The sequence below is a fragment of the Gavialis gangeticus genome, unplaced genomic scaffold, assembly GCF_001723915.1.
Source record: "Gavialis gangeticus isolate Ggan-Ray unplaced genomic scaffold, GavGan_comp1, whole genome shotgun sequence".
In the NCBI taxonomy this organism is placed as follows: Eukaryota; Metazoa; Chordata; order Crocodylia; family Gavialidae; genus Gavialis; species Gavialis gangeticus.
In genome coordinates this window covers 14456829-14470102 of record NW_017729018.1, presented here as the reverse complement: position 1 = coordinate 14470102, position 13274 = coordinate 14456829, and the positions used below count along the sequence as shown (strand labels likewise).

The 13274-nt window shown below is 64.8% G+C and overlaps 2 protein-coding genes across 2 annotated transcripts in view; both read left to right on the top strand.

Annotated features, from left to right (window-relative positions):
• The first annotated feature begins 5208 nt into the window (after positions 1 to 5208).
• Positions 5209 to 12106, top strand: PIK3R2 (phosphoinositide-3-kinase regulatory subunit 2). Its single transcript, XM_019513640.1, has 15 exons — positions 5209 to 5570; positions 6815 to 6907; positions 7269 to 7331; positions 7896 to 8027; positions 8184 to 8385; positions 8470 to 8555; positions 8824 to 8929; positions 9122 to 9220; positions 9378 to 9558; positions 9809 to 9934; positions 10189 to 10331; positions 10492 to 10668; positions 10837 to 10908; positions 11229 to 11399; positions 11704 to 12106. Exons 1-15 carry the CDS (start codon positions 5231 to 5233, stop codon positions 11894 to 11896), a joined length of 2184 nt encoding a protein of 727 aa, XP_019369185.1. The 5' UTR covers positions 5209 to 5230; the 3' UTR covers positions 11897 to 12106.
• An 18-nt stretch (positions 12107 to 12124) lies between these two features.
• Positions 12125 to 13274, top strand: part of IFI30 (IFI30, lysosomal thiol reductase) — a 3658-nt gene continuing 2508 nt past the window's right edge. Inside the window, exon 1 of the mRNA XM_019513178.1 lies at positions 12125 to 12151. Within this exon, the coding sequence (XP_019368723.1) occupies positions 12125 to 12151 (27 nt within the window). The remainder of the gene's footprint in view (positions 12152 to 13274) is intronic.

The window sequence follows — 13274 nt, the reverse complement described above, 5'->3', positions numbered from 1 at the left end:
CCTTGTGGCAGGGGCAGAGCACAGGCGGTGGGTTCCTGCAGGGCGAGAGCTTCTCCTTGGCCTGTGGCCGGCATCGGCTCTGCCAGCACGCGTGGTCTGCAGGCCTGCCTGTCTCTGGAGCCGGGGCAGCTCCTAGCGCACGGGGCCACCCTGCCCCTGCTCACGTTAGCAGGAGGGCTGTTGCACGCATGTGTGTTCCCGGGAGGTTGGAGGCCAGAACCCTGCGCTGGTCCTGGCTGCTGCCGGGATGGTTGTGGGCTTATGTGGTGCCACCGGACAGACGGACGTCTGAGCCGATGGACAGGGTGTAGAGCAGCTCCTCTTGTCCCCAAGCCCCAGCCTGCGAGCGCGGGCTCCCACGTGCGAGGGCCTGGCTGCAGAGCTGCTGCCGCGGTGGGTAGCTTTGCCCCCGGGGCTCCCGTCGTGCAGGCTTTGGTGGCCAAGGGTGGTGCTGAGGCTGTCGTGGGGAGCTGCCAGGCCTGGTTCTTCCCGGCTGGCCAGGAGCTGCCTCTGCTCCCCAGCAGTGCGTGCAGCACACTTTGTTCCTCCATGTTCAGAGCAGTGCTCAGAGCCGCGAGGAGCTTGCTCTGTGACTGGCTGCAGGAGCCCAGGGTGGAGGCAGCTGAGTCGATACAGACTGGACGGCTCTTTCCTGCTGGCCCCAGCCCCGCGTGAGCTGAAGTTGGGCCCCTCCGTCCCCGAGAGCTCCTTGGCCCGCGCGGCAGTTGCCAGCTTGCCCATTGTCTCTCCTGCAGGGCTGGGTTTCTTTTGCTGTTCTCTGCTATTTGGGCTCTGACATGGGGCACATGCACCCGGCCCTCCTGCCTGAGCTGGAGGCTGTGCCAGCACCTCCTGTTCTCCCTGTGTGCGCTTTGGCCTCTCCGGCACTTGACTGTGTCCCAAACCCTTGTTGATAACCCCAGAGGACATCCTGCTCTTGCAGCAGCGGTGGATCTCTCCGTCCACGGCCGGTTCTTTCTTGTTGGCCAGAAGCTCTGGATGGGGAGAGAAGCTGCAGACGGGGGAGAATCCAGGACTGCACTGAGCAGCTGAATTGGAGCTAGTGCCCTGTTAAAAGACTGATGCATGTTAACGAGGAGAGAGGTTATTTGTGATATTGGGGCACCTTTACTGCTTCGCTGATTTGGCTCTGCTGCTTGGCATCGATACAGTTGGGCAGCAGAAGATGAACCCCAAGCAGGGGAAAGAAGTGGACACGTTGCACGGTAATATTGTAGTTCCTGCTGCCAGCGTCACGGTTGTGTCAGCAGTGATGCGGCCCCAATTGCTCTGACCCCAGATTTTGGTTCTTGGGACAAAGCAATGACAGTAAATGTTATTGGGATTATTTGATCTCAGCAGTTTTCCTACCAGGAGTAGGGGGGTTGGACGTGATATTTTGAGGTCCCTTCCAGCCCTTAATTTCTATGACTGTATGGAAATAGAACATTTTAATACTTCCCCCTTCCCTCCCCACCCCAAATCTGTGCATGTTTCGGGTATCTGGGGAGCAGGTTGCGTACCTGCAGGCAAAGGCCTGCTCCAAAAGAGCGGTTAAGGCTCCTTCTTTCTTGGCCTGGGAGTGGAGCCGATGAGGGCAGTGTCCAAAGTGCAGCTAGCTGCTTTACACCTTTGATGAGTCTTGGAGGAAACCAGGCCTGCGAGGAAGATGCTCTGAATGTGGGAGCAAGTTGCTCCAGGTGCCTGGGGGCATTTGTCACATGCGACACCCCTGCAGGAACCAGTAAATGGGGCAGGCTCCAGCCCTGCCAGGTCCCTGTGCATGCCTGCATCGCGTGCCGCCTGGCTCCTCCCCTGCCCTTGTCCGTCCGGGAGTGCTTCTCGCTCAGACATGTTCTTCCCTGTAATTGTGTCCTTTGCACGTTGCTGCTTGGCTCTTTGCCCCAGGGTCTCGCCGCCTCCCGAGCTCAGCAGGGCTGGGCCTGGCTGGTGCTGGGATGAGAGATGTCCAAAGGAAGCCCTTGCAAGACATGGTGACCAGAGCTCCCTTCTGCGCCAGCCCTGCTCGGTGTTGGGGTTTGTTGGGCATGAAGCCCGCAGGATCTGCATAGGTCCCTGCAGCGTTAGGTGCTTTATGGATGCGATGAGAAGATGTATCCTCTCCCAAAGAGGCTGCAGTGCAAGGCCAGGTCTTCATTGCACCTGGGCAGGGCTGGCATGTGCTGGGCTGGCGAAAGCGCCATGCTGTCTGCACATGCGGCCTCCGTGAGGATGCCGATGCAGCAGCCGCGGCCAGATGTCCATGTCCCGGGCTTGGCCTCTGTGCACAGAGCGTGACGCTACAGGCAAGACCGTCCTTTTAACTGGCCCATGGTACTTCCTGCAGCAGCATGTGTGAGAGCCGGAGCACTCTGGCCATTTGTACCTGGGGCCTTTTCCCAGGGGCCCTGAATGACACTGGCCGCAGGGAGCGGTGCCGGCCGGAGTTGAGCTTGCTGCCGCCACGCTGCTCCAGTCCCTCCAAGGGCTGGGAATCTGCGGCCCCAGTCAGCACTCGGCAGCACGGTCCGTGGGGGCAGCTGGTCGCTGTCCCTTGGGGCCGACGTGGATAGAGTGAAGTCCTCCGTTTTCGTCCTGTTGTCCCTGCGCCTGCGGGTCTGACTGGGGCGCGTGGGCTCCCAGCGCTCGGTGCAGCAATTGCCAGGTGCTGGTTTCTGTGGCGCGCCGCCTTCCCGTGGCATGGCACCTGCCAGCTGGGAGGACGCGCTCTGTCCGGCCCCGTGCCCTCCGGGCATTTAGTGCCTTGCTGCGCCTTTGGCTTCTTTGTCGTGGCGTCCTGGATCGCGTTGGTGGCGAGCAACACATTGCGCATTGAATTGATTTCTTCTCGGTTTGGGCAGGCACACGATGAACTCACGAGCAGCACGGCAGCGCCTTGAAAGAGCTCGTGAGTGGTAGAAACCGTCTGTGAGTGAAGGGAACCGCACTTTGAGCTTTCTTTCGTGGTGTTATTAATGGAGGGCAGCGAACTGAGGGCTGGTGTCTGGGCACCGTTGCCAGCCAGCGCAGCCGGATGCCTGGTGGGCTTGTCAGCAGCGTCACGCAGGTTTGGTGCCAGTCTCTACCCCTCTACCCCCAAAATTGAGGCTCTGAGCCCCCAAACTCGCCAGGGCCTCTGCGTGGGCAGAGCTCATCCTCGCCTGCCACATTGTCCCTCCTCCAGCTCCCCCGTTCCTAGCGCCCAGTGGGCTGGTCCATGCACAGGAAATATTTCCTCTGCTTTACTGATTGATTTCAGAAGAAATTAAGGCAAAAGCTCTTTGGTGCCCCAGACTGAAAGCTGCTTGCGTTCAGAAACGGGGGAGGTCTGGCATTTGCTCCATTCGGAAGACACCGGAATAGCACAGTGGTGAGTGCAGGATGTGGTATCGAGACGTTTATAAACCCAGATTTGGACTCCAGAAAACGTTTCCCCCGACTGTCTAATTAGAAACCAGCACGCTCCTGCTTATTTAGACCTCGCAGAAGGCGTTTTCTATTTAAAGCCTGCAGCAGGCTGAGCCCTGGGGTTGTCATAGCTTCAGGTTGGATTTAAAATGGGTTCTTTTAAAAAAAGAAAAGTGTGTTTGGACATGGGGAGCTGGTGGGTGGCTGTAAATTGCGTGTGCTCAGTCCGCGGTGGGGGGGGAGGGGGGGCTGAGCGCCGAGCTCCCACCCACTGCGGGGGAGCCCTTGCCCTCTGGGGTGCATGGGATGTGCTGCAGGGTGGCGTCAGGGCTGCAGACCCCAGTGGGTTGCGCCCTTAGGCCTGCCCTTGCGGCAAAGCTCTGGTTCAAAGCAGCCTCCTGCGGCCGCTGGAGCAGCCTCCAGGGTCGGACGCTTCTTCCGGGCAGATCTTCTGGGCCCGCTGCTGCCGTGGGACAGCAGCTGCTTTCCGGCAAGGGCTTTGTCACGCTGGCGCTCTCCTCCCGCCCCTGCGTGGAGGGTGGGCTGCGAGCCCAGATGGGGCTGGCTGGGAGTGCCCGGGGCTGCTTGGTTGGGACAGACATCTGGGGCGAGGCGCTGTGAGTTGAGGTCCTGGCGGGGGTCCTGCCTTGCTCCCCCGGTGCCTCCTGCTGGGGCTTTGCTGGAGCGGGCTGCGCAGGGGAGCAGCGGGAGCCGCCTCGGCCACCCAGGCCCCGCATCCTCAGGATGCCCCCCTGGCCCTGCAGACTCGTGCTGGGGCGAGGGGCAGCCCTCCAGCCCTGACCCACATCTGTCCAGGCTGTGGGCAGTGAAGTCGTGTGTCCCTGGTGGGGCCTGGCTCAGCTGCAAATCTGCCTGGTGACAAGTTTGGCTCCGTGGCTGCCATCCCGGGACGGCCAGAGCTTGCTGCGCGCGGGCCGCGTGGGTGCGGAGCCGGGGGTCGCACCCTCTGCCCGGCAGCTGCCTCCAGCCAGCCGGTCCCCTCCACCCAGGAGCCTTGCAGCCCCAGTGTGGCCGGCAAGCCCTGGCCCTCCCACGTGGGGCTCCAGTGGCTTCCCGAGCAAGCTCACGTGCATCCAGCCACGGCCTGCGACTTGAGCAGGTTTCCTGGAGCCCTGTGGTGGGAAGGGGGTAACGTAAAGATGCTCAGGTGCAGTCAGTTTAACCAGGGACGTAAAAGGGGTTTCGTCTCCTGTCCTGGTTCCACCATCCCTCGGATCGGGGGGGGTGTGGCTGCGTAAAGATGGGGATGCGCCGAGCAGGAGTCTCGGTGCTGTAGAGAGACGGGGCGGTGAACAAGTAGAACCAGCTCTGCTCGGTCTGGCAGCGGCAGAATCGGAGCTGATTGTAATCAGGGCGGAGAGGCAGGGCCCGGGCAGCTGCAGAGCTCTGAGAGGGTAAACTCCACAGTCCCGTCGCCTGGCAGTGCCGGGCTCGTGGTGCGGGTGCAGGCCCGTGCCTCTGCCGCCGGGGGTGGGCCACGCTGCCCCGAGCACGGACCCCCATGACCTGACAGCCTTGTCTGCCCCCCTCCAGGCTCTGGGCAGAGGGAAGCAGTGACCAGCACCATGCATGGCCTGTCCTGCGTGGTGCCCTCGCCCTGCAGACTTTGAAGCCCCTACAGCGTGCCGTGGCCACTGCAGGCCTGCCCACCAGCGCTGGATTATGTGCGTTGCCTTCTCCCTCTGCTCCATCGTCTGGCTGAACCGTGGCTTCAAGCTGAGGAAAGGGGCTGCACATCTGTGCCGGGGCCGGGCGTCTCTCGTCTGGCTGAAGGGGCCGTGCTCTTCCCACCGCAGCCACGATGGGCAGCGCCGACGGGTTCCAGTACCGCGCCCTCTACCCCTACCGCAAGGAGCGCGAGGAGGACATTGACCTGCTCCCCGGGGACGTCCTGGTCGTGAGCAGAGGGGCCCTGCAGGCCCTGGGCTTCAAGGACGGGGACGAGCAGATGCCCAAGCAGATCGGGTGGATCTTGGGGGTGAACGAGCGCACCAAGCAGAAGGGCGACTTCCCCGGCACCTACGTGGAGTACGTGGGGCCGGTCAAGATCTCCCTGCCCTCCCACAGGCCCCGAGTGCAGAGGCCTCTGCCGGCTACACCAGGGGCCGGCGCGTCCCGCCTGCCGGAGCCGCTGGAGCAAGGTGAGCTGGGCTGCGGGGGGTGTCGTGAAGTGCCGAGCTCCCGCCTGCCTGCGGGTGGGCGTAGGGGTCGGAGCAGCAGGCTGGGAGCCGGGACGCCGGGGCTCCTGTCCTGCCGGTCCTGCGAGGCCGAGGGCGCTCGTGCTCTCTGCAGCTCCCAACCTGCTGACGTGTCGCTGCCGAGGCCTTATCTGTGGGCTGGGGAGGCGAGGGGCAAAGGCAGCGCTGGTGTTTTCCCCGGCTCGGTGCGGCGGGCTGGGGCTGGGCTGTATCGCTCGCAGCTGACCTTGAACGAGGAACTTGGGGCTGGCCCTGGCGCCCAGGCCCTGCGTCTGGGATGCTGCGGGAGGGGGCAGCGCGGACGGCAGAGCCACGTGCCCACAGCTCCTCTCTGGGTGGCTGCCGTGGGCAGTGGGGCGCAGCCTGGCTCTGCCTCTCCTGCCCTGGCTGCCTGGCCTGCCGCAGCGCGCCAGCCCCTCAGCCCATGCCCAGGCCGGAGGCTCAGTTGGGGGCTGCGTGGCTGCGGCGGGGGCTGCCTGAGGAGAGCCAGGCCGCGGCGGCTGCTGAAGCAGCACATTCCAGGCCCGGTCACGTGGGGAAGCCGCGCTGTTTGCTTCCTCCTGGGCCCTGCCAGCGGGGTCAGGCTGGGAGCTGCAGGTTCCCGCTCCTCCGGGGCCCGGCGGCTGACATGTCCCAGCCCAGCGCTTCCCTCCCTGGGGCCCTGGGCTCGGCAGAGCAGCCCCAAGGCAGCTCCCAGTTCTGCTCTGCTTTCTGCAGGGATGAGTTCACCTTTGGAGGGAGTTTGCCTTGGTTAAGGGGGCCACAGACCCCCATGGGACCAGGTCGGGGCCTGCCTCAGATGCTTCCGGGCATGGGCGCTGTTCCTGCGTGTGTCTCTCTGATCCTCAGCCAGCCGCAGGCAGAAATTTGCTGATGTGGCTGTTTTTGTGTGAGCCCAGGGCTAATCCCCTGGGGCTAGCCCCCCAACACCCCCCCACAGCCAAGCCAGCGTTAACTCTTCCAGCACCAGCGCGTTGCTTTGCAGCGATGCTCACGGGCTGGGCAGGGTGGATGTGCCCAGAACGTGCCCCACAGCATGCAGCAGCACCCTCCGTGCAGGTGCAGACGCAGCCTGGGCAGCGGCTGGGCCTGGACTCCGCGTGGGCTGCGCTCAGTCAGTGACCAGCGCCTCAGTGAGTGGCCGAGCGGCAGGGCCAGCGTTAACCCTCCTCCCATTGCCCCCCCAGTCTCTCTCCTCCCGGACCTGACGGAGCAGTTCTCCCCGCCGGACATCGCGCCCCCACTGCTGGCCAGGCTCGTGGAAGCCATTGAGAGGAAAGGTGAGGGGGCTGGTCGTCAGGCAGCAAAGGGTTAACAGCGTGGCTGCCCCAGGCTGGTTACCCTTAACCCCTTTGCTGCTGCACCCCACACCAAGGAGCGAGAGGCAGCATGGGGGCCGCTGCTGTGTCATCCCCACAGCCTGGTGGTTTTGTCCTGGCTTGGTCAGCTGGCATGGCCCTGGGGCCTGGCCGGTCAGGCCAGTGCTAGCGCCTGGGTTGCTGCAGCCATCATCCGGCCGGGGCAGCGCACGGGGCCTCGTTCCCAGGCTGTCACATTGGGTGCACAGCCCCCATGGGAGCACCGGGGGGGGCAGCTGGGTCCCTCCCGTGCTCATGCCGCCAGCCCATGCTTGCTCCCCAGGTTTGGACAGTGAGATGCTGTACCGGACGTCTGGTTCGGAGCCGCGACAAGCGCTGAAAACGGGTAAGAGCCAGACCACGGCCGGGAGGCGCTCGGGCCCGTTCAGATGGGTGAGGTTGGGGTGGCAGCACCGGGAGCAGCAGGGTCCCGCTTGGCCGAGCCCTGCCCATCCTGGTGCCAAGCTTCTGGCCTGCTGTCTCCCCAGGGACCTGCCCACCTGCCCTGTCCCATTGGGGCACCAGAGGGGACCCACAAGGGTCATCCTCGAGGGGGAGGAGGGGGCTGCTTTTGTGCCAAAGGAGGGTGGTGCTGGGAGGAGTGAAACATGGCTTCTGTGCTGGGACCAGTCTCCTCCCAGCCCCTCCAGTGCCCAGTGCCCACACTTCTGCTGAGCTGCTTGGCATCATGGTGAAGCTGGGCTGGGGGTCCCAGGTGGGCGGGGGGCAGAGGGTGCTGGCAGGGCAGGAGTCCCAGAAGGCATCATCATTCGCCGCTGCGAGCTGCCCCCGTGTGGGGGCCAGTGCTGCTGGGGGAGAGCTCGGGGCAGCCGCTCTCAGGGCTGCGTGCTCGGGGCCCTGCCAGGGTTGCCACGCTTGAGCCTGCCTAAGGCATCCATGCTCTCTGCAGATGGGGTGCTGGGCGACCTGGAGCTGCTGGACGGGCGCAGCCTGGGCGAGGCGCTGCGGAGCTACCTGCAGGACTTGCCCACCCCCGTGGTGCCGGCATGCGTGCATGGTGACATCCTCCGTGTGCTGCAAGGTGAGGGCTGTCCCAGCTGGAGGCAGGGGCCTGGCAGGCACGGGAGCATGGAAGCATTGAGCTGGGCACAGCCCACATGTCCAGCCCTGGAGATGCCTCTAGCAGCCCTGGCCCTGCCCCTGCCCCTGCCCTCCAGCATGCCTTGCCCTTCCACAGAGATCCCCCAGCTCGAGACCTGCCGGAAGCAGCTGCTGCTGGTGCTGGAGCCTCCCGCGGTCCCGCTGCAGAACATGCTCACCCTGCAGTTCCTGCTCCGGCACCTGGCGAAGGTGTCCCAGCAGGCTGACAGCAATGGCCTCCATCCGCGGGTCCTGGGTGAGCTTTTTGGCCCGCTGCTGCTCCGGCTGCCCAGTGTCAGGTACGTGGCGGGCTGCCAGCTGCTGGGCCTATGGGAGGGCGCCTGCATGCGGAGAAGGCGCCAACCCTGCTTCTCTCCCTGCAGCTCAGAGCTGAGCCCTGACTTCTCTGCCGTGTTCCTGGAGAGGCTTCTGCAAGCGACGGAGTTGGAGCCGGAGCGGCTGCCCCCAGGTACCAGAGTCGTGCCATTTGCGCTTCCTCGTGGCACTCGAGCTGCAGGGGCGGCCCCAGGCTGGGGGAAGGCTACGGTGTAAGCGGGCACAGATGCCTGGCCTGTCTCACGTGGCATCCTGCTGGTGTGGCTCGGGCATGCCTGCCCCTGGAGTGAGAGTAGGGGCCTTCCCAGGGTATTACCATGGGTGGATGCCCCTGGGGGCAAGGCTGCTCCCCGGATGGGCGGGTGCAGGATTACAGGGCCTGATTGCTGCCCCTGTCTCAGCCCTGCCTCCGAAGCCGCCGAAGCCAAAGCCTGGTGTGGCCGGTCTGGCCAATGGCAGCAGCGCAACCCTGCAGGAGGCCGAGTGGTACTGGGGCGACATCTCCAGGTAACGGGTGCCAGGTAGGGGTGGAGGGCTGTGCCATGCTCTGAACCAGCAGTTGAGGGGGGCTGGCCTTCCTCAGGCCTGTCCTGGGTCCCTCGGCACACATGTGCACATGCACACGTGTGCGCCCTGTGATGCAGCGTGGGAGAGCCAGGGTGCAGCCCTGGGCAGGCATCACCAGCTCCATCTGTGCAGGGAGGAGGTGAACGAGAAGCTGCGGGACATGCCAGATGGCACCTTCCTGGTCCGCGACGCCTCCAGCAAGATCCAGGGCGAGTACACACTCACGCTTAGGTATGTGCAGCTGGTGGGGGGGGGGTGCAGGATGCTGTGGGGGCCACCAGCTGCTCCAGGCCCCTCTGTCCTCTGCTGCCCTGCACAGGGAGGGCTGGTGGGGGGGGCCTGGGACTCCTCGGGGTGGTGAGTCATGCCTGCTCCCTGTGCTCACCAGGAAAGGTGGCAACAACAAACTGATCAAGATCTTCCACCGGGAGGGGAGGTACGGCTTCTCTGAGCCGCTCACCTTCGGCTCGGTGGTGGAGCTCATCACTCATTACCGGCACGAGTCGCTGGCGCAGTACAACGCCAAGCTGGACACCAGACTGCTCTACCCCATCTCCAAGTACCAGCAGGTGTGGCTGGGGCCAGGGCCGGGGCACTGCGTGTTTCCAGGGCCGGCTCGGGGCCTGAGCCGTACTGCATTGCAGTGGCTGGGGTCGCAGCGGGCCTGGCTGAGCTCCTCCTGGCCTGGGAGCAGGAGCAGCAGGCGACGAGAGGGAAGGGGTGTCTTCAGCCTCCCTGGCCTGGTTGGGATGTGGGATGCAGCTGAGGGCCGGTGGCCGTGTCAGGCTCTGACATCTGTCTGGGCCCGTTTGGTGGCAGGACCAAGTGGTGAAGGAGGACAGCGTGGAGGCAGTTGGGGAGCAGCTGAAGGTCTATCACCAGCAGTACCAGGATAAGAGCCGCGAGTATGACCTGCTGTATGAGGAGTACACACGCACCTCGCAGGTACCACAGCGCTGCCCAGCTCCTGAGGCCCCGTCTTGCCCAGCATGGCTCGCAGCGCGGGCAGTGAGGCACCCTCCCAGCCCTGGCAGGTGCCCACTACTGGCAGAGGTCTGGTGCTGTGATGGGGCTTCGAGCTGAGAGGACATAGCTGAGGCCTGGAGGGGCTGTGGAGGCACTACAGGGTTTGCCTGGGTGGGGTGTTATGGGGGCAACATGGCCGCTGGGACAAGCCGTGCTGCCCTCGCTGCCCCCAGGAGCTGCAGATGAAGCGGACGGCGATCGAGGCCTTCAACGAAACCATCAAGATCTTTGAGGAGCAGTGCCAGACTCAGGAGAAATGCAGCAAGGAGTACATTGAGCGCTTTCGGCGCGAGGGCAATGAGAAGGAGGTGCAGCGGTGAGTGCCTGGCGCTGCCCCCGTGCCACGGGGTGGCCCAGCAGGGACTGCCCACAACGTGCCGGCCCTCCCCGGAGCATGTGGACACGGCTGTCAGCTCCAGCGCGCAGGGACAGGGACCCCCGGCCTGCCCACCCCTCACCTTGCCCCCTGCTCGCAGCATCCTGATGAACTCGGAGAAGCTGAAGTCACGCATCACAGAGATCCACGACAGCAAGATGAAGCTGGAGCAGGACCTGAAGAAGCAGGCGGTGGAGAACCGTGAGATCGACAAGCGCATGAACAGCCTCAAGCCCGATCTCCTGCAGCTGCGCAAGCTTCGTGACCAGTACCTGGTGTAGGTGTCCCAGCTGGTGCCCTGCTCCTGTGCGGGGCAGGCTCCCACTGGGCTGGGGACCCCATACTGGGCCGTGCTGCCCTCTGCTGGGCAACATGGGCAGGATGCAGGCCACAGAGCCACAGCCACCCTGCCAGCACGTGGCTCAGGCGCCCTTCTCCTTCCCAGGTGGCTGACGCAGAAGGGGGCCCGGCAGAAGAAGATCAACGAGTGGCTGGGCATCAAGAACGAGACCGAGGAGTGAGTGTCCCTTGCTTCTGCCGCATGCTGGGGTGGGCAGGGGTGTGTGGCAGCGCCTGGGTGTCACGGGAGCTGTGCAGGGCTCCAGTCGCCAGTCCTGGCGCAGGCCTGGCTTGGGGTTGCAGTGCAGTTGTGCCCCGGCATTCCCAGCTCTGCCCTAGGGGGTGGGCAAGTCCTCTCTGTGCTTGAGGTCCTGTGGCTGTGGCCTGGGGCAGGGGCTGAGGGTGAAGAGCTGAGCCCCAGTGAGGGCAGCAGCTGCAGAGCCCACAGCGGCACGTGCTGGGGTGAGGCCTGATGGGTCCTGCTGGCTCGGCCTGCAGCCTGTACTCCATGATGGATGACGAGGAGGAGCTGCCGCACCACGAGGAGCGGACGTGGTACGTGGGCAAGATCAACCGGGTGCAGGCGGAGGAGATGCTGTGCGGCAAGCGCGACGGCACCTTCCTCATCCGCGAGAGCAGCCAGAAGGGCTGCTACGCCTGCTCTGTGGTGTGAGTACTGCGCATACATATGCAAATGCTCCCTCCCCACACACCCCCTTACAGGGCTGTGGCCCTGTGGCGGTGGGGGATACATGGGGTGGGGCTGGCAGTGTCTCGGCCGCGGCTGGGCAGCCCTTCTTGCCTCTGCGCCCAGCGGCCTCTCACTGGAGAGGGCAGCCCAGGTGGGTGCTAGCAGCTCCCTCCCTGGGCTGCTGGAGACAGCTGGGAGTAAAGGGGGTGCCAGGTGTGCCTCTGGTGGGCACGTCCATACCGGGCCATGGCAGCCGCAGTGACGGCGCTGGTTTCCCCACAGGGTGGATGGGGACACCAAGCACTGTGTCATCTACAAGACAGCGACCGGCTTCGGCTTTGCGGAGCCCTACAACCTCTACGCCTCCCTCAAGGACCTGGTCCTGCACTACAAGCACACGTCGCTGGTGCAGCACAATGACTCCCTGAACGTCACCCTGGCCCACCCTGTCCTTGCCCCCCCGCCAGCCAGATGAGTTGCCCACTACGGCCCTCCCGGCCCTGGACTTTCACACCCTGGACAGATGGCCTGTCGTGCTCCGTGACCCCTTCCCAGCGCCCCTTCCGGTCAGCAGCTGCCCCCCGCTGCATGTGGGCAGACGGGCTGTCGGCTTGGGGAGCCCCATCGCCTGTCGGAGCTCGCCGAGGCCTGTGGACAGGATCGTGCTGCGATGAGCTGCTTGCTCACAACAGCCCTGGTTACCATGAACAAACGCCTGGGCTGGGGCAAGGCAAGTGTAGCAGCAGGCAGCTGGAGCTGGACACGCTGGGCTCGGGGTTGGCTGGCGCACGGCAGCGGACCTGCTGGACCTCACACTACGCATACGAAGCACTTGACAGTACTGCTGGGGGTGGCTCTGGGGCCCGCTTGCCCTGGTGAGACCTGGCAGGGGAAGGGGTGCTGGACCCCAGTGCAGTAGATGGGGGCTTTGGAGCTCTGCAACCCCCGGCTCCTGGCTGCAGGGTGGATCTAGAAGGTGCTCGTTGCTCTGACCTGCGTCCTGTGGCCTCGGGTTGCGTTCCCTGCGTGAGCAGCCAGCTGCTTGCGCTTCGCTGCTGCTGTAGCGCATCCGGGGATGAGCTGTGTTGGAGGGGAGGGGAGGGGAGGGGAAGGAGCCTTGCACCTGTAGCGTGGGATCGCCCACGTCCCTTGGCTTGGGTGGGTTCGATGGCAAGCCAGGGATGCACGTGGTGTCACTGTTGTGGGCTTGAGCATACTGCCCTGGCTGCCTGTGCTCATCATCCAGGTTGCTGCTGCTGCTGCATGCCTGGGCTCGCTTGGTTGTATGGCCAATATCGCTGCCAGGGCAGCGTCTCAGGGTCCTAGCAGTGGCAGGGGCAGATGCTTTTCATGTGTGCATTTGCACGCTCTTTTCCTCACCCCTGTGCAACCACGGCCCAAGTTGTGCCTGCTCCAGGTGGTGCGGTGATAGGCTGCGCCCCGCGCTCGTGCAGCTCTTCTGGCTGTGTCCCTGGGCACTCGTGGTTGGGCTCAGGGCTGCATCTGCACCCTGCTCTCTGGTTCAGACCTGTGGACGTGCTGGCCTGCTACACCCGGGCAGCATGGGGCTGTCTGGGCTCCATGCAGCGCCCTCCCCCGTCGCGTGCCCTCCTACTGCAGCGTGGGGCGGACAAGGCTCGTGGGGCTGGGGCACGGCGGCTCTGCTCCTGCTGTCGGGGCTGGAGCTGGGAATAAACAGCGCTGCCAGCTCGAGGCTCGGCTCCTGCGTCCTGCGGGTCCCGTCGCGTCGCGTCGCGTCGGGTGGGGGCCGGGGCTCTGGAAAGGGGAAGCGGCCGGGGCCGGGGCCGGGGCCGGGGCTGGGGCCGGGCTCCAGCAGCCTCCGCCCCCGGGGC

What these genes read in the sequence shown, in the direction of transcription:
- PIK3R2 (XM_019513640.1), top strand. Translation starts at nt 5,231, where the DNA reads ATGGGCAGCGCCGACGGGTTCCAGTACCGCGCCCTCTACCCCTACCGC. An exon ending in GGAAGCCATTGAGAGGAAAG is followed by an intron (nt 6,908 to 7,268) that starts GTGAGGGGGCTG and finishes CTTGCTCCCCAG; the next exon opens with GTTTGGACAGTGAGATGCTG. An exon ending in AGTACACACGCACCTCGCAG is followed by an intron (nt 9,935 to 10,188) that starts GTACCACAGCGC and finishes CGCTGCCCCCAG; the next exon opens with GAGCTGCAGATGAAGCGGAC.